Raw genomic sequence first — 17500 nt, 5'->3', positions numbered from 1 at the left:
CAGGGTCTCGGCGGCGGCTCTTTCCATCGCTGCTTGTTCGTAACCGTGTGTTGTGGTTCTCAGGTCATGGGGCGGCTCATCGAGTTCGCGTACACCGCCAGCATCTCCGTGGGCGAGAAGTGCGTGATTCACGTGATGAACGGGGCCGTCATGTACCAGATCGACAGCGTGGTCAAGGCCTGCTGCGATTTCCTCGTGCAGCAGCTGGACCCGAGCAACGCCATCGGCATCGCCAACTTCGCCGAGCAGATCGGCTGCACGGAGCTCCATCAGAAGGCCAGAGAATACATCTACATGAACTTCAGTCAGGTCAGTCACACGCAACCTGGACTCTGAGAGCGTTTACCTAGGGCTGGGAATCGATTCCAAAAAGAAGAGTTGTAAAAGTTTGGAAGTGACTTTTCAGTTCAACAAAGCTTAACTTTGGCTGCCTCTCGAAAGCATTCCGTTTGAAAAGCTCCCAATAATTTGCTTTTGCTTGCTAATAGTAATTAGAAGTCTGATTTGTTTTCATCAAAATGTTTGTTCGGATAAGTCATTTTAATGGATCAGTTCAAAAAATCTATTGAGTTTAGGGATGCACCGATATGAATCAGCCGATCATGTTTGCGCGTTTTGTCAGTAAAGCCGGTTCTGTAATCAGCGGTAAATGCCATCAGGTGCGTGATTTCACGTTGAGCCGTATATACTACACACAGCAGTTGTTTACAGACGAGCTGCGCACATCAATGTTCATTATCAGTGTGAATGTGCGCAGCTCCTCAGTGAACAACGGCTGTGTGTAGTATATACGGCTCAACGTGAAATCACGCACCTGATGGCATTTACCGCTGATTACAGAACCGGCTTTACTGACAAAACGCGCAAGTGATCGGCCGATTCATGTCGGTGCATCCCTAATTGAGTTCTTATTGAACGGTGGAACTGGCTTGTGTCGTCCACAGTTTGAGTGCTGCACGACAGAGTAGATTATAATGTGATTGATGGTGTTGGTCTTTTTTCCATCTTAAATAAATATTTTTATCACCTTTCTATCAGCCAATGATAATTCAAAAATGCTAAAAACACAGATCAGTGGCCGAGAGCGCATCTGATTGACAGATAAATCACAAGCTCTTATATCAGTGTTGTTAGTAATTATTATTTTGTGTCAGTGTATAGTTTGCTGATTTTCTGTTAAAGTAAACATCATTCAGCTGAACTGTGCACTGCACTTTTAGACACTTCATGTTTTGTTTTGTTCATGCAATAAATGCATGTCCACTGCTGAGCTGTGAGCTATGACTGATTTCATGGGCAATGCTGACAAAATGACAATTTAAAATCAGTCAGAGCTACAGAAATTTTTCATCATTTTTACAAATAAACCGTCATATTATGAGAAGGCTACTTTCTACGACCTTTATATCCTGCAGTCATTGCAAAATTAGGTTCCGTCCATCTAAAAAACAAGAATCGAAAACAACAGCGAGAAATTTATTTTTGGAAATCCTATCAATTTCAGAACCGAGAATCTGAATCGGAATCGACTCAGTCGAATATTCCGGAATTGAACAACCCTATGTTTGCCTGTTCGCTGGAACGCTGTCAGTCACCTGCAGAAAAACCCAGAGCTACTGCACCATTCATCTAGATCAGTGGTTCCCAAACACGTTCCTGGAGGCCCCCAACACTTTAAGGAGTTTTCCATGTCTCCTTAATCAAACACACCTGATTCAGATGAACATCTCGTTAGTAGAGACTCCAAAACTTGAAATGGGTGTGTCAGACAAAGGACAAATGCAAAAGGTGCAGTGTTGGGGAGCCACTGATCTAGATGAAACTGCAGTTTGGCTTAGTGTGATTATCAGATCGCAAAGGCTGTGATTTAGATAAATATCTGTGGTGCTTGTTTGAAAGCGTTTCACGATGTGCATTTACACATGAGACAAATCAGGTGTTCTCAGCATCTCGGTTCACAGTAAATGATCCACGTGAACTTCATCCGCATCTGCTCGGACTGACTTTAACATGCTTTAATATTAACGAAAAAAGCACTAACCAAACTAAAAACAGCTTTAATGACTCCCTACAGTGTTCCACCAAAATAAACGTTTGATAGTTTAACATTTAAAATTAAAGACATATTTTCACCCAGTTCAAGATGTTGAAACGAGTTGTTTTTGCTGTTTAGATGAAGTTGTTTTGCGCTCTGGCGCCTGATTCCTCACGACGGTTCACTCGATACTGGACATTCAGTGATATTGTCACATGTGCTCCTGTGTTTCCTGAGCTCAGGTGTGTGCTGTCAGAGAGTGTTGTGATGCTGAATGTGTCTGTGTCTCAGGTGGCGGAGCAGGAGGAGTTCTTCAACCTGTCCCACTGTCAGCTGGTGACTCTGATCAGCCGCGACGAGCTGAACGTACGCTGCGAGTCCGAGGTGTTTCACGCGTGCGTGGAGTGGGTTCAGTACGATCGAGAGAACCGCAGGCCGTACGTTCAGGCGCTGCTGCAGGCCGTCCGCTGCCACTCGCTCACTCCGCACTTCCTGCAGCGGCAGCTGGAGCACTTCGAGTGGGACGCTCAGAGCAAAGACTACCTGTCCCAGATCTTCCAGGACCTCACGCTGCACAAGCCCACTAAAGTCATTCCCTGCCGGACGCCCAAAGTCCCGCAGCTCATCTACACGGCCGGCGGATATTTCCGGCAGTCGCTCAGCTACCTGGAGGCGTTCAACCCCTGTTCGGGCGCGTGGCTGCGGCTGGCCGATCTGCAGGTGCCCCGCAGCGGTTTGGCGGCCTGCGTCATCAGCGGCCTGCTGTACGCCGTGGGCGGCAGGAATAACGCTCCGGACGGAAACATGGACTCCAACATGCTGGACTGTTACAACCCCATGAACAACTGCTGGCTGCCCTGCGCCCCCATGAGCGTCCCGCGCAACCGCATCGGCGTGGGCGTCATCGACTGCATGATCTACGCGGTGGGCGGCTCGCACGGCTGCCTCCATCACAACAGCGTGGAGAGGTGAGTCGGTGGTGTTTTATAACAGCGTCTGTTTGCAGCTGGTCGATCACGCTCAGCACAGCTGTTCATTACTGATTATCTAGACTCTAGTGAACGCTAATGTAGCCTGTTTCATAATGAGCTGAAAGTACACAAGTAATCTCTAGTGATGTGTTTTGCACCATTCCTTTGGAAAAGCATCTGCCCAATCAAACGAAAATCCACATTGTATTATGGCTTTGTGTGCTTATCAATTTTAGAAGACTGATTTAATGAAGTATATAGTCTGATGCGCTGCGTGTTTCAGAGTGAAGAGCAGCTGTTTATTTTCACAAGTACAGCTCATGAAGCGGTGTTTAACCTGCATTTTGAAAAATTCAAAGAGCACATACACTTCATTAGAAACAAATCAGGCCGCACACATAACGCGCTGATGATAAAATGCACGTAATGTTCGCTGTATGCCGACTCTAGTGTAATAACTGGCAGTACATTTTGGGATTAAATGATCAGATGCTCCTTTGACGCTGGAAAACACCTAAAAGCCTTTTGCAGGCATATAGCAGTGATCTCTGTGACGTTTATGGCGATTAGCGATGAATAACAGATGACAGACAATACTGTGTGACTAGAAGGAAGTGGAAAGCACTATTAATGGAAACATAAACACTGAACTTTGGAGTGAGTCACTGGAGTTCTGAAGAGTCAGTTTCAGTGTTTGGTCAGGATGATGCAGGTGTTGGTGTCAGGTGTGGCGGAGCCTGATGTGGTTGTGATGTGTGTTCAGGTATGATCCGGAGAGGGACTGCTGGCAGCTGGTGGCGCCCATGTTGACGCGGCGTATCGGGGTCGGGGTGGCCGTGATCAACCGGCTGCTGTACGCGGTGGGCGGCTTCGACGGGACGCACCGGCTGAGCTCCGCCGAATGTTATAACCCCGAGAGAGACGAGTGGAGGAGCATCGCCTCCATGAACACGGTCCGCAGCGGCGCAGGTCAGATCGCACGCTACACCGTACACAAATAGATCATGTACAAATCACAATTGACCTCGTTTACTTTCCTCATGCTGTTCCAAACCGGTATGACGTTCATTCTTCCTTGAGCAGTGAATAAATGATGAGAGAATGAACTCTTCTGTCAACGTGTTGCCGTTGGACTCTTCCCTTAATTTCTGATGAACATCCTTGTTTTTTCTGACACTGGGTTAAACATTAGTGATTAGATGAGTTTGTTTTATGATTGTTTAAACAGCAGGAAGTTTGCAGTGATCAAAGGTGTCCGTTGTTTGATTTGTCGATGTGTAAAGCTGTGTGTCATGTGGTCTGTGTTCAGGCGTGTGCGCTCTGGGGAACTACATCTATGTGATGGGAGGATACGACGGCACCAATCAGCTGAACAGCGTGGAGCGCTACGACGTGGAAACGGACAGCTGGAGTCTGATCGCGCCCATGAGACACAGACGCAGCGCGCTGGGAGTGACGATGTACCACGGACGCATTTACGTCCTGGGTACGAACATTCTAATCATAATGCATTATAGCTCTTAGCTATTCATTTCTATGTCTTTTAGAAAGTGTGATGCATTAAATTACATGACAATCCTTCAAGTATTATAATGCATTTTAATTTTGAGGACAGTTATTTCTTAAAAGATATAGTGCATTACAACATACATTATGAAGACCTTTATGATGCACTATACACAAAGGCTTTAAATCAGGTGTTACTGAAACTACCATCGATTATTTAAGAGAGGTTTGACTGCTCCAGTGACGATTATTATGTCTGCAGGTGGGTATGATGGGACCACGTTCCTGGACAGCGTGGAGTGTTACGACCCGGAAACGGACGCGTGGACCGAGGTCACCAACATGACGTCCGGCCGTAGCGGCGTCGGAGTGGCCGTGACCATGGAGCCGTGCCAAAAGGGCCTGGGCCCGTGTTAGAAATGCTAGAAACACGTGTCTGTCTGTTGGTCTCTGCTCATTAAAGATCTGTCTGTCTCTCTCTCACAGCCGATGTCATTAGCGCACAATAAATCTGTTGTTCTGATGATGGTCAGCCTCAGTGCACACCGATCTCCTGCCTCTCTCCTTTGTATTTCTCTCTCGTGGAGTCGAGCCGAGTGAAGGTTAACAATCGAGCAGGAGAACTTCTGTGGTCCGCGTCTACACGAGATGGGAAAGATTGTGAAAGCGCTGAGCGTCGTGTCTACCTCCCTCCTGAGCCCAATAAAGTGCCATGACCCGCCGCGTCAGTACGTCTGCCGGACTCCATCCGATCGCTCGCCGCACGACCGAGACGGCCGAACCCCCGACGAACAGACTCTTCTGCTCCAAACCAGTTTTTCGGTCTAGTTTGGTTCTGATTAAGCTCTTCTGATGATTTTGTATTTGTCTTTTTATGTCAGACGTCTGACGGAGGTGATTTTGTGTGAAACCGACTAAAGATCCTCCTCAGAGCATCTGGAGATGTACATACGAGATCATTTTTACTAACGTCATGAGATGTGAAGCATTTCCAGATTTATCTAACTGTATTCCAGCCTACAGAGGCATTTGATGCCAACATTGTTTTTGCTCAAATGAAAGATGATTTTCACAGGCTGATGAAATGATGTATTTGTAAAACCAATTTAAGCTGCTTTTCCAGGGATTTTGTACATTGGTATTGCATGAAGTCTGTTTTTTTCTTTTATTTATTTGAAATATTGTCCCTTTGCTATCGGTGATATCAGCCCTGCTCGTTGTCAATAGAACTCGGGCTCATTTTTACAAATTAAGCTTTTTGTTTAAAAAGGGATGCATTTTTTTCCTTTTAATCCTTCAAAATTAAGAACAAAGGGTTATTTAAAGTCTGCTTTGTAAATTTTACAGCAACGAATACATTGTACAAACATTGTATATTAAAAGCGAATGTTTCTTGCAGTAGTTTGTGTTCATTTGTGAGGAGATTCGCGCGGTGGCGCCAAAACACAATACCAGTGGCGCCAAATATAGATTTAAAACATGATGGTAATCATAATAATAGATGGGTAAATGGGGGAAAAATAGGTTTAAGTTACAAACAACATTTACTGTTTCAAACGAAAATGTTTTGAGTGGAGGAAAGCGAGCCCATACACATCGTATGATTATAACATCGTGATCTGTCCGATTAATAACTAATAAGGAGACATAAAATGTTCACACAAGTGAAATTTCACTATATTAGAAAAGACATTTGGCGTTTAAAAGTATAACAAAACGTGTTGTGTTTTAGTGTGTGTGTGTGTGTGTGTGTGTGTGTGTGTGTGTGTGTGTGTGTGTGTGTGTGTGTGTGGTTTATTTAATCCAGCGGATGTTCGCGCGTTCTCTAAATATTCCACACTGTTGTGTCAATCCGGCAAAAAGTAACAGTGAAATATAAAAGCTAAATATGAATCTGTTGTAGGGCCGTTTAATTGCGTTTATATGAAGATTATAATGATTGTTCCCGCTGACAGATCTCATCTCTGACTCATTTAGTTCTCATGATCAAACTTGTTCTGGGAGGCGCTTGAAGGGCCGCCTCGAATCTCTGAGGACAAACTCTGCTGTAGAAAGTCGTTCATTCTCAGAGTCAGAGGACAGAGTCTGTTTTCAGCTTCAAACTCCTGGAGATGCAAACGCGCTCGTGCATGAGCTGAGAAACGGACGCGCAGGTGAGTTACACTTAAACTCAATAAAGTCGAACTCGAATCAGCGGCTTTTATTGCACAATTTTATATTTAATTAGAAGTCTGTAAACTACCAACTGTACTGGAAAATGAACACATGTATCCACTCACCTGTGTTCAGCAGTTTTATGATGAATTAACATCATTATTGTCAGTCTCAGACTGAGATGGTGAAGTGATAATCTGAACATCTCTAATGCGGTTCAACATGATGACTGTAGGAAGTTTGTTTTCTGATGGTGTTTGCAGAAACTCTGTCACATGGTCCTAAGTTCAGTAATAAAGCAGATCCTCCCCCACAGATGAACACAACCAGTGTAATTCATCTAATGTTCATTATGTCAACAAAATTATTTTGCATTTGATTTCATGACCTGATATTTTCATAATTATTGAAGACTGAATCTGTCTTTCTCCTCAAGCAGGTGTGAAGATGATTCCTGTGAACGAGTTCCGGAACATTACGTCCGACCAGAACCCACAGTTTCGGGTCCTGAAGCCCTGGTGGGACGTCCTGTCTGAGTATCTGGGCATCGCTATGCTGATGATCGGAGTGTTCGGCTGCACGCTTCAGGTAGACATGATCCGTCCCATCCAGACACAAGAGCTTCATGTTCGTCATGATATAAAGACACTTACCTCAGATATGAGTCAAAGTCATACAAAACGTTGTGTACGGAGACTATTCATCAGTGACTGAAAAGTGTCATTATTTACTCAAGATTGTCTGTATGATTTTCTTTCCTTCCTTAAATACAAGAGGAAATGTTTTATCGAATCTTAGAGCTGCATTTTACTGCTGAATGAAAGTGGACAGTGATTTTTACTCCACAACAAACACCAAATACCACACGTATCAGAAAACGTCTCTTTCCAATATCAGTCCTGTCTGGTGCAGATGTACAGAAGTTGGCCACATTATATGAAGTTATCCTTCACAACACTGTCTCTGTCTCTGCGTCTCATGTTTTGTGAATCAGAGGCTGTTCTCTGTAGTCCGTCAGTAACGGCGTGTCTTGGCTCAGTGTTCTGCGGTGGCACGTGAACGGGCATGGGCTTCTGATCAAGAATGTGTGCAATAAGGAAATGCGATGAGGCAAGAGCGTTCGCTGATTAGATAATGCATCTCTGCGGTGTGTTTGTCTTCAGGCTCCTGTTGGATACCGATCTGCCGCCTCGTTTTTATTAGCCGCCAGCGATAACCTGTGGTCGCCGGCAGAAACGTGCAGATGTTTGTAGCGTAAATGTAATTAGATGATTGTGATGTTTCATGTGTCCTCATCACTGACGCTCAGACAATCTCCATCTCTCCTCAGCTGACTCAGGACAAGATATCTTGCCTGCCGGACCGCTTCACGGATCTCTCCGGCGGAGACAGGGACTGCAGTCACCTACGGCAGGACAAGGACAACGAGAGTCTGTGGGAGTTCGCCATCACCAAACATCTCAGTCCAAACGTGGTGGAGGTGTTCGGCAGGAAGAACGGCCTCGATATCCATCAGTACGAGTTCGTCAACCACTTCTGCTACGAGCGGGCCGTGCACTGGTACGGCAAATACTTCCCCTACCTGGTGGTCATCCACAGCATGATCTTCATGGTGGCCAGCAGCTTCTGGTTCAAGTTTCCAGGGACGTCGTCCAAGATCGAGCTGTTCGTAACCATACTGGGGAAATGCTTCGACTCTCCGTGGACCACGAGAGCCATCAGCGAAGTCTACGAAGAAAGGCGAGAAGAGAGAATGGTCGTCTGGAGAAAGAACACGATGAACAAATCGGCCGCGGACCGCGATGACGACGACGCGGCGTCTCCGATCCGATCTTCCATAAAGTCCGGCTCGGACCAGAAATCGCCGGAACCGCAGACGGCCGCGTCGCTCCTGGATAAGAAAGAGGGCGAGCAAGCCAAGGCCCTGTTCGAAAAGGTCAAGAAGTTTCGGACCCACGTGGAGGAGGCGGATCTGCTTTACTTCATGTACGTGCTGCAGACGGCGCTGAAAGTCTTCAAGTTCGCTCTCATCACCGTCTACAGTATCGTGCTGGTTCCGAACATCCAGATCGTGGTCATGTGCTCGGTGCCTCCGGATCTGACGGGCTTTGGCGCCTTCTGCTGTAACTACAATAAAGCGCATCTGTTCTCCAAATTAGCATATTGCTATATATGCTTCGTGGGGGTGTACGGAGTGCTGTGCATTTATTCGCTTTATTGGCTGTTTCATCGACCGCTGAAGGAGTATTCCTTTGAGGCGGTTCGCTTGGAGACGGGAATAAGCGACATCCCGGATGTCAAAAATGACTTTGCGTTTCTGCTGCACCTCAGCGACCAGTACGACGCCCTCTACTCCAAACGCTTCGCCGTCTTCCTCTCGGAGGTGAGCGAGGGCCGCCTGCGGCAGCTGAACCTCAACCACGAGTGGACGAGCGATAAACTCCGGGCTCGTCTGGCACGCAACTCCAGCGAGAGGTTGGAGCTCCACTTGTTCATGCTGCCAGGGCTACCGGACACCGTCTTTGAGGTTTCCGAGGTCGAATCGCTCAAACTGGAACTGATAAGTAACGTCACTATCCCCGGAACCGCGACGCAGCTCACCGCCTTACAGGAGATGGTGTTGAACCACAGTCCGGCCAAGCTCCAGCTGGCGGCCCTCAATCATCTGCGCGAGAACCTGAAAGTTCTGCGCTTGGCCTTCGAGAGCCCGGACCAGGTGCCGCTGTGGATGTACACCTTACAGAACCTGGAGGAGCTTCACCTGAACGGCCCTCTGAGCAGCGAGGTCTCCCGCACTCCGTCCCTGGACACTTTACGAGAGCTGAAGAATCTGCGCACGCTGACGTTACGCAGCAAGCTGACCAAGATACCGCCCGCCATCGTGGACGTTTCCAATCAGCTCCTGCGACTGTGCGTCCACAACGAGGGCACCAGGCTTCAGGTGTTCAGCAGCCTCAAGAAGCTGGTCAACCTGGCCGCTCTGGAGCTGACGGGCTGCGGTCTCGAGCGGATCCCCAGCGCCGTCTTCAGCCTCTCTCACCTGCAGGAGCTGGACCTTCGAGAGAACCGGCTCACCACCGTAGAAGAAATCTTGAGTCTGCAGCACTGCCGCCGTCTGACCGTCCTCAAACTCTGGCACAACGACATCTCCTACATCCCCGAGCACATCAGCAAACTCCGCGCCCTGGAGACGCTGGACCTCAGCTGGAATAAGATCCGCAGGCTTCCGCCTCGCCTCTGTTACTGCACCAAACTGCGACATCTGGACCTTTCCCACAACCAGCTGACGTCTCTGCCCTCGGAGATCGGCATCCTTCAGTGTCTGCAGTTCCTCTCGCTGGCCTATAACTCGCTGGAGAGTCTCCCTGAGGAGCTGTTCTCCTGTAAGAGGCTGAAGATTCTGGCGCTGGGGAATAACAGCATTTCCACGTTGTCTCCGCGGGTTGGGAATCTGGCTCAGCTGGTTCGGTTGGAGCTGAAGGGAAACCGGCTGGAGGCTCTGCCCGCTGAGATCGCCGACTGTCTGTCGCTGAAACTGGCCGCTCTGATCGCGGAGGACACTCTGATGGACCTTCTGCCTCCGGACGTCAAAGACAGAATGAAGCACAGATAATCACAGCACTGGAACACTGCCATTCACACGTCTTTAGTCTTATATGCTTTGAACTGATCTTGTTGATTTACTTGATGAGATCGATAACATCAGCTCAATAATGCAGCCTGAGTATATGAATTCATTTGTTAGTTATACAAGTATCCATGAGGTGGGTCCCGTGAACACTCGTCGTGTTTATGGCGTGAATTCTCACCCGTCAGACTCGATAGACCAGATCACCATCTGAGACAGGCTGCCCAGTCTGGTTCCTGGAGAGATACCTTCATTATCTTCACTTCTTGAAGATTTTAATTAGGTATTTCGGGTGTATTGGAGCTGAACTTTAGCAGAAAGACAGATCTCCAGAATGGAGCACCTCTGGTTTTCAAAATGAAAAGCCTACAGAATTGATTATTATGTTCACATGCAGTCACAATATGTTACAGCAGAGCACAGCAGTTCTAGGGATAAATATAATCTTTTCCTTAGGGGAATTGATTTTTAAGAATAACAAACTGTTAAAGACAGCTCCACTGTGATTGATGGTTTATGCTTTTGTTGAAGTCATCAGCACTAAATATTTTACATTTTTGTGTTTATCAGTGAAATTTCTGATATAAAAAAATGATTTACAAATGATTCTGCAAAGAAATCTTCACCAATCAGTGAATCGCGTTAAACAAAGTGCACCAAAATAGATCTTTAGCTCCGCCCACTCCAGTGAAGCACTGCGAATGACGTAATAGTCTCTCTACGCTCTTCGTGCATTAATGCTCATTTTGCAATAGACATGAAATATGTTGTTAACGTATGCACAATAACATCTATAAATCAATAGTTGTATAGTAGTTTTCGGATTGTCATTCGCAGTGGTTCATGAAATTGCAGTTCTTTCCTCATTAAAGTCATTAAATACAGTCTTGTACCTTTTTTGTATCTATTAGTTTCAAATCAAGGTTTGTCATGTTGTGATTCACCTCATAGCTGGTTGGTTTAGTTACTGACTAAACTCTTTAATGAAGACTTTTTAAAATTCCCTATGGGAAAAACTGATGCTTCCAAACACAAAGCGGCTGTGAAGTGATCCGGCATCAACAGGATACTAACACCGACACCGTTCTGTAGTGTTTCTTGATAAGAGCAGACAGTTTTTAAAGAAATGCAATTCTTAACAATGAAGCTTCTGTGTGTTGTTTGCTGATGGTGGGTGTGTCTGAGCGACTGGAAATTTCCACAGGTGTGTGTGTAGCTTTACCTTTATACCTCTTAACATTCCTTTTCATCTGTTGAAGCACACACTTAGAAAACTTTGCTCATGGATGTTCAGTTCGCCCAACCACCTGAGCTGTAAATGTCATGTGACCGTTTTTTGTGGAGGTGCAGGAAATGATGTCATGACAACACTGATTGGCTGAGGACAGGAACACACACACTTTCAAGCCTTCACTAGTGACGATCCTGAGCTGTGACTTCAAAGTTAGCACAATCACATCTACTAGAATATAATTTAAGTAGTTGTGATTGAATGTTGTGTGCAAAGATAATATTTGTGGGATATGCATACATTTGCGATATTTTGAATAATTCTAAATATGTACCAGCAGAATCTACCTTGACTAACCGGTGAACCGTGAATCATCTGAAGCTTCAGCGACTCCCTCTAGTGGCAGATCAGCTGAAATGAATGTGAGGTTTGATGAGAACAGCTCTGACCTTCATGATGTTCTTCCTCATGTTCTTGCTCAGATAGAGAGGTCTCTATAGTGGATGAGTTGTTCACATGTTTTCAAAACTCACAGGCAGCATTAGATCTGCATCTGTGGACCTAGCCGTGGATCATTTTGTCTATATTTAATTACATTTAGCAAAATTCATGAAGTCAGTAAAGCAGTTTAATTTCTGAAAGGCTGCAGATGTCATCAAGATGGCTGGAAATGGGCAAAGGTATGATGTAGATGAGAACTTAAATGAAGAAAGAGTTGAGCAGCACTGATATATTTCTCTATATATGCCAGTCTGTCAGTAAGTTTACAGATGAATGTGTTCTATGAATGTTTAGACACTAGGTTTTGTTGTACAGTACTAGTTTGTAAGTTTTGTACATTGGACTTCCTCCAATAATAATTCTAAATAAATAAATGGCCTCCACAACATAGTGTTTGTGTGATTTAAGAGTCTGTTGAGAGCTTATATAAGCTTCAGTCATACACTCACAGTTATACCGCTGGCATGATTGAACCTTTAACAGGTGTTTTAATGCTCCTACATTGGTGCAGAGGAGTCAGACTTCAAGAAGCAATTGATGCATCACAGAGAATCACTCTTTAAAATGACAAACTGACCTGAAACCCTGGATTACATGCAGCGGATACAGTGAGGGCTTTGCTTCTGGACGACCCTGAGGTTTTGGCCTGAATGCAGAGAGCAAACAAAACCGCCATTGTGTGTGTGTCCTCTCTGAGTTGTAAAACCCTCAGAAAAGCAGAGTTTCTGTTCAAAGCGAAGCTCTGTGACAGCACAATGTTTGCCTTGTACAGTCGCACGCATTCCTGTCGGGTAATCGAGCCGTTCAGGGTCACCTTGAGCTCATGCGGACACCGGCGCACCTCCTGGAGGAATACAGTTACCCTCATCACATCAGTTCAGTGTCAAATTTGACAGTTGTTTGTAGTTAGTCATCGTGTTTGTTTGGTCAATAATGCTGTGTAAATGTCACATCGTGTAAAAGATTTCAGTTTGGTCCTGAAATAAAAGATCTGTGACGTGATCTAATGGCTGCCTGATGCTTTAATTGTTGTGATGTTAAATGTGTTTTTTCCATTTTATTATTGGCATTTTTGCCTTTGTCAGGGCAGGATTCCGACAGGTGGGAGGGAATCGGGACAGGTCAACGATCCAGGACTCCAAAGCACAACAGCTGGTGCCCACATGTAGTGTGTGTTTATTTGCTCGTGATTTTAAAGAGGGATTCATCAGCTTCGACACGGTTCATTCAGACAAACTGATTTTTCAGTTTATTAAACACCTTAATAAATAACATTTGAAATACCACAGTAAACATAAACGTTAATATACAATTCTTCAATAAATAAGTCAGATAAATTCATAAAATGTTATTTACAAGAGTTAGCAAAACCCTCCGAGCAAACTTACGCACAAAGCGAGAATTCATCAGTGCACGGATGTCAAGAATTCATTTCACAAGAATAAAAATGTTAACAGTTCAAGTTTTTGCACAGAAATGTGTTGCAAAACACTGAAGAAAGACTTATTTACACGTGTGCCTGGCAAACCCGCACGAGACCGAAGGAGAGCCGCTCTCTCGGATCCGGCGCCGGGATTCGCTCTGTGCAAAACCGGCGCTACATATTCCAGCTAATATTCGGAGTTCAACTAACAACTATCGAAACATACATCTCAACATATTTATATAATTACAACCTGCTAACGAGCAGCGAGGGCTCCCAAACACGTGAATCGAAGCGTACAGTTCTTCAATTCGAACCGGTCGCCATCAGGCGCTCTAAAAGCTCCACCATCTCCAGAGCGCACGCGTCCCGGGCCACGTCCAGCGCATTGGCCCCTCGGCCGTCCTGGTGCCCCAGGTTCGAGAGGGGGGCCAGGTACTCCGCCACGTCCCAGTGGCCCTCGCGGATGGCGATGTGGATGGGCAGGGCTCCGCTGTGGTCGGGGACGTTGACGGAGGCGCCGTAGTCCACCAGGACTCTCAACGTGTCCAGGAAGCCCGTGCGGGCCGCGTCGTGCGCCGGGGTCACCCCGCAGCGGTCCTGGAGGTTGGGGTCGGCGCCGTGCTCCAGCAACACACACGCCACACTGGTGCAGCCCATCATCATCACCTGCGGCACAGACACAATCGCACTCATTGAGCCTCACTGTTCTCTCAGCAGAAACTAAGCTGAGACCAGATCCAATAAAACACAGACAATGATTGACAGCGATCATCATGACATCATCATCGTCGTCGCGGCCGGAAGGGAAAGCGAAACAAACAGCTGAGACTATCTGTATTTGTGTGTTTGGAAACAGAGCCTTTCACCTGCAGTGCGGTTTTCCCGAACTCATTGAGCGTGTCCGGCTCGACCCGATGATCCTGGAGGATCCGCCGAACCGCCTCCACATTCCCCTGCGCCGCCGCCGCGCTGAGACTCTTCCCGCAGCCGAACCCGTCCAGAACCATCATCTGAAACAGCTGGACGGACATCAACCGATCACGTAAGATCCGATCTGAGAAACAAGCAGCGACGCGCAACATTAACGCCAATCTCTCTGAGGAACTGATACAACAGCATCAGCATGAAGAGCTTTTAAAGCGCTTACCGTTTTCTCTGTCAGTCGCAGTCTGTGGATGAGCGACCGTTGGCTGTTGTATGTTTACTCAAATCCGTCAAAACAATCAGGAATACACGCGCTGAGCTGAGCGCCTTTGCGCCTTTACATCGCGCGCCTGACCGACAACAGCGCGGCGTGACGAGCCCCCCTCAGCCAATCAGCTCTCACACACGCCGACGCGCCTGCCATAATTGGACAAAAGGGAGGAGTGCTGATAGGCGTTGCTACAGTATCGCCGTGGCAACTCCGCCAGCGACCAATGAGAAGGCAGAGCGCAGAAGGCGGGCGATTTGAGAAGGTTTATTTGTAAACTGTTGCGTTCATTCACTGCCTGAGAGAGCGAGTGTAGAAAAGAGCGGGCACACGCACTCATCTGTCATCAGCAATAATAACACACTTATTCGCGTATATAGCAGTCATTTGAGGACAAATATATTCTTTTTATTGCAGTATGAAACAGAAATGATTGACAACATATTTCACGAGTTGCTGCAAAAAACACTTTTGAAAACACATTGTGATTGAAATGCTGAGTGTGTTTACATTCAACGTCAACAATTTATACAATAATATTTTTTTCTAATGAAATTCTCACAGGATAAAATCGATTAATAACAGAGGCAGAAACATTTCATATACTTCCATAAAAATTGCTGTGCAGTTCTCAGTCACAATCATGTGTCTCATTAGCTGTTTGTCCTCAGCTGGTAATCTGAAAACACAAACAGACATGATCATTAATAACAATTATCCTCTTGGCATCATCTGATCTGCTAAACGTAGTCTTTGATAAAACCTGCTTTGTGATTTCTGCAGGAAAGTAGAAAAATATTGCACTAATATTCAATTAGAGAGATACAGTACCTGATGGATACAGCTTTTTTTCTTCTATGTATATATAAATATAATATTAAGTGATTGAGCATATGCATTTTTTACATTAATACTTACTTATTTATATAAGAATGCCTAATCAAATATAACAAAAACCCCACTCGTTAAAATGCTGCTCACCTCCGCTCTGTGTGATGTAGCGGACCCACGGCAGCGCCTGATAGCCGCTCTTCTCAATTATCTTCATGTACCGCACCTTCCGAATACAAACAAACTTTAGATTTGCTGAGACATGAGTTTCAGAGCGGATCATGCAGTTATCACTTCTGACCTTTAGAACGTTAAGCGTTATGACATGAGTGTAAAAAGAGTGACAGCGAATACGAACACATGCAAATGCACATGCAAAGTCAGCCTCGCACCTGGATGCCCGACACTGTGAAATACGGGATCTCGAACTTGACGGTGATCGGAGGCCTTCCCTCCATCTCGTCGTTCTCCACGCTCGGCAGGCCGAAGTGAGCGCGTATCAGAAACTCCTTTCCACCCTGCCGACGACACCAGAGCTCAGATTCACAGACTCAAACATCAAACTCTTGTCAGAAATACATAAAATGACAAAGGTCTTCATAAAACATAGAGATGCTTTCTCTCAGCATTGCTGAGCATCTGTAATTGGTTTCTTACTGGGAAGGATTTAATGCTCCACACCACCAGATTCTTCTCAGGAACGTATTTGGCGTGACCCGTGCTGGTTTTGAACTTGGGTGAGTCGGCGTCACTCGGCACAGGAACGCGAATCTCCACGTTATTGGCTACAGACTGTTTTTTAAACTGCCCTTTAGCCTGAAATACAGAGCGAGAAAGAGAGAGTGGAAATCAGAACATCAGCCACAATTACTAAACCATGCTGAAAATGAGACTCTGAGAATCTGTAGGGTTAGACTTGAAAATGTCCTTAGTGTGGAGCAAAGTCTTGCTGACAAACCTTCACCATGATCTCCACACGACTGTGAGAGAACTTCTCGATAACCGACTCGATCCAAATGAGCGGCTTCACCTGCGGACCAGACGGATAAAGGTGAACAGAGAGACTGTAACACACTATACCTACATCAGCTGCTCCAGATGTTCTCCACAAGTTGCTTTGTTTATTTTTGGAAGCAAGTTCTTAGTTCTAAAACAACAATTACTGTCAGGACTAAAATTGCCATTTTTCTATATGCACCATATAGTTATGATCAGACTACAGAGCACCTCAAATCATCATGAGATGGGTAACTCATAAGTAACTAATAAAAATAAAAAGGCAGTTAGTCGATACACAGGCTGTTAGTGTGGGACGGCCGGAGCTTACGTGTGTGTTGATACGATAGGACATGAGTTCAGACTCTCCGTCAGGCGGGATGAAGGAGATGGTTCTGTCGCTCTCGAAACGTGACAGACGAACACACTGATGGAACTTCACATCCTCCATGGTTACAGTCTTACCTTTGTCTCCTGCACACACACTTACATTAGCAGGACTGACACTCATCACTCACACAACACTCTTCATCAGTGCATCACACGAACAGCTTATTATCGTCTGACTCTTACGTCCGGTGAGAGCGAACAGCACACGGTCGTTGAGGCCCAACCTGAGCTCCGGCATTCCTGACAGCATCGTCTTGAGTTTGATGCTGCCCACGATATCACTGCTCATTACACTCCCGTTAGCATTCACCTGCGAACACACACACACCTCATTAACACACACACACACACACACACACACACACACACACACACACACACACACACCTCATTAACACACACACACACACACACACACACACACACACACACACACACACACACACACCTCATTAACACACACACACACACCTCATTAACACACACACACACACACACACACACACACACACACACACACACACCTCATTAACACACACACACACACACACACACACACACACACACACCTCATTAACACACACACACACACACACACACACACACACACACACACACACACCTCATTAACACACACAC

General features: G+C 46.0%; 4 protein-coding genes across 5 annotated transcripts in view; 2 read left to right on the top strand and 2 right to left on the bottom strand.

Annotated features, from left to right (window-relative positions):
- Positions 1-5910, top strand: part of keap1b (kelch-like ECH-associated protein 1b) — an 8517-nt gene extending 2607 nt beyond the window's left edge. For both annotated transcript variants that reach the window (XM_073852041.1, XM_073852042.1), the window contains exons 3-7: positions 64-309; positions 2327-3003; positions 3770-3975; positions 4316-4492; positions 4775-5910. In XM_073852041.1, the coding sequence (XP_073708142.1) occupies positions 64-309; positions 2327-3003; positions 3770-3975; positions 4316-4492; positions 4775-4929 (1461 nt within the window). In that variant the 3' untranslated portion in view covers positions 4930-5910. The remainder of the gene's footprint in view (positions 1-63; positions 310-2326; positions 3004-3769; positions 3976-4315; positions 4493-4774) is intronic.
- A 685-nt stretch (positions 5911-6595) lies between these two features.
- LOC141347338 (volume-regulated anion channel subunit LRRC8C) lies at positions 6596-13028 on the top strand. Its single transcript, XM_073852342.1, has 3 exons — positions 6596-6665; positions 7106-7254; positions 7997-13028. The coding sequence occupies exons 2-3, from the start codon at positions 7114-7116 to the stop codon at positions 10277-10279; spliced, it is 2424 nt and encodes an 807-aa protein (XP_073708443.1). The 5' UTR covers positions 6596-6665; positions 7106-7113; the 3' UTR covers positions 10280-13028.
- A 224-nt stretch (positions 13029-13252) lies between these two features.
- Positions 13253-14899, bottom strand: cdkn2d (cyclin-dependent kinase inhibitor 2D (p19, inhibits CDK4)). Its single transcript, XM_073851810.1, has 2 exons — positions 14319-14899; positions 13253-14118 (listed from the first exon to the last, which is right to left on the bottom strand). Exons 1-2 carry the CDS (start codon positions 14532-14534, stop codon positions 13756-13758), a joined length of 579 nt encoding a protein of 192 aa, XP_073707911.1. The 5' UTR covers positions 14535-14899; the 3' UTR covers positions 13253-13755.
- Positions 14900-15019: 120 nt separating this feature from the next.
- ap1m2 (adaptor related protein complex 1 subunit mu 2) overlaps positions 15020-17500 on the bottom strand; it is a 5315-nt gene continuing 2834 nt past the window's right edge. The window contains exons 6-12 of the mRNA XM_073851809.1: positions 17045-17171; positions 16803-16945; positions 16434-16505; positions 16133-16291; positions 15868-15993; positions 15626-15701; positions 15020-15323 (exon numbers count right to left, since the gene is read on the bottom strand). Of these exons, the coding sequence (XP_073707910.1) occupies positions 15298-15323; positions 15626-15701; positions 15868-15993; positions 16133-16291; positions 16434-16505; positions 16803-16945; positions 17045-17171 (729 nt within the window). The 3' untranslated portion in view covers positions 15020-15297. The remainder of the gene's footprint in view (positions 15324-15625; positions 15702-15867; positions 15994-16132; positions 16292-16433; positions 16506-16802; positions 16946-17044; positions 17172-17500) is intronic.

Source organism: Garra rufa, chromosome 12 (genome assembly GCF_049309525.1).
Source record: "Garra rufa chromosome 12, GarRuf1.0, whole genome shotgun sequence".
NCBI lineage: Eukaryota > Metazoa > Chordata > Actinopteri > Cypriniformes > Cyprinidae > Garra > Garra rufa.
The sequence above is the reverse complement of the archived record's forward strand: the minus strand, read 5'-3'. Positions and strand labels throughout refer to the sequence as shown.

Excerpts from the sequence above, each read along its gene's own strand:
- LOC141347338 (XM_073852342.1), top strand. The coding sequence starts at position 7,114 with ATGATTCCTGTGAACGAGTTCCGGAACATTACGTCCGACCAGAACCCA. Across the intron at positions 7,255-7,996 it reads TGTTCGGCTGCACGCTTCAG|CTGACTCAGGACAAGATATC; the intron begins GTAGACATGATC and ends ATCTCTCCTCAG.
- cdkn2d (XM_073851810.1), bottom strand. The coding sequence starts at position 14,534 with ATGTTGCGCGTCGCTGCTTGTTTCTCAGATCGGATCTTACGTGATCGG. Across the intron at positions 14,119-14,318 it reads TCGGGAAAACCGCACTGCAG|GTGATGATGATGGGCTGCAC; the intron begins GTGAAAGGCTCT and ends TCTGTGCCGCAG.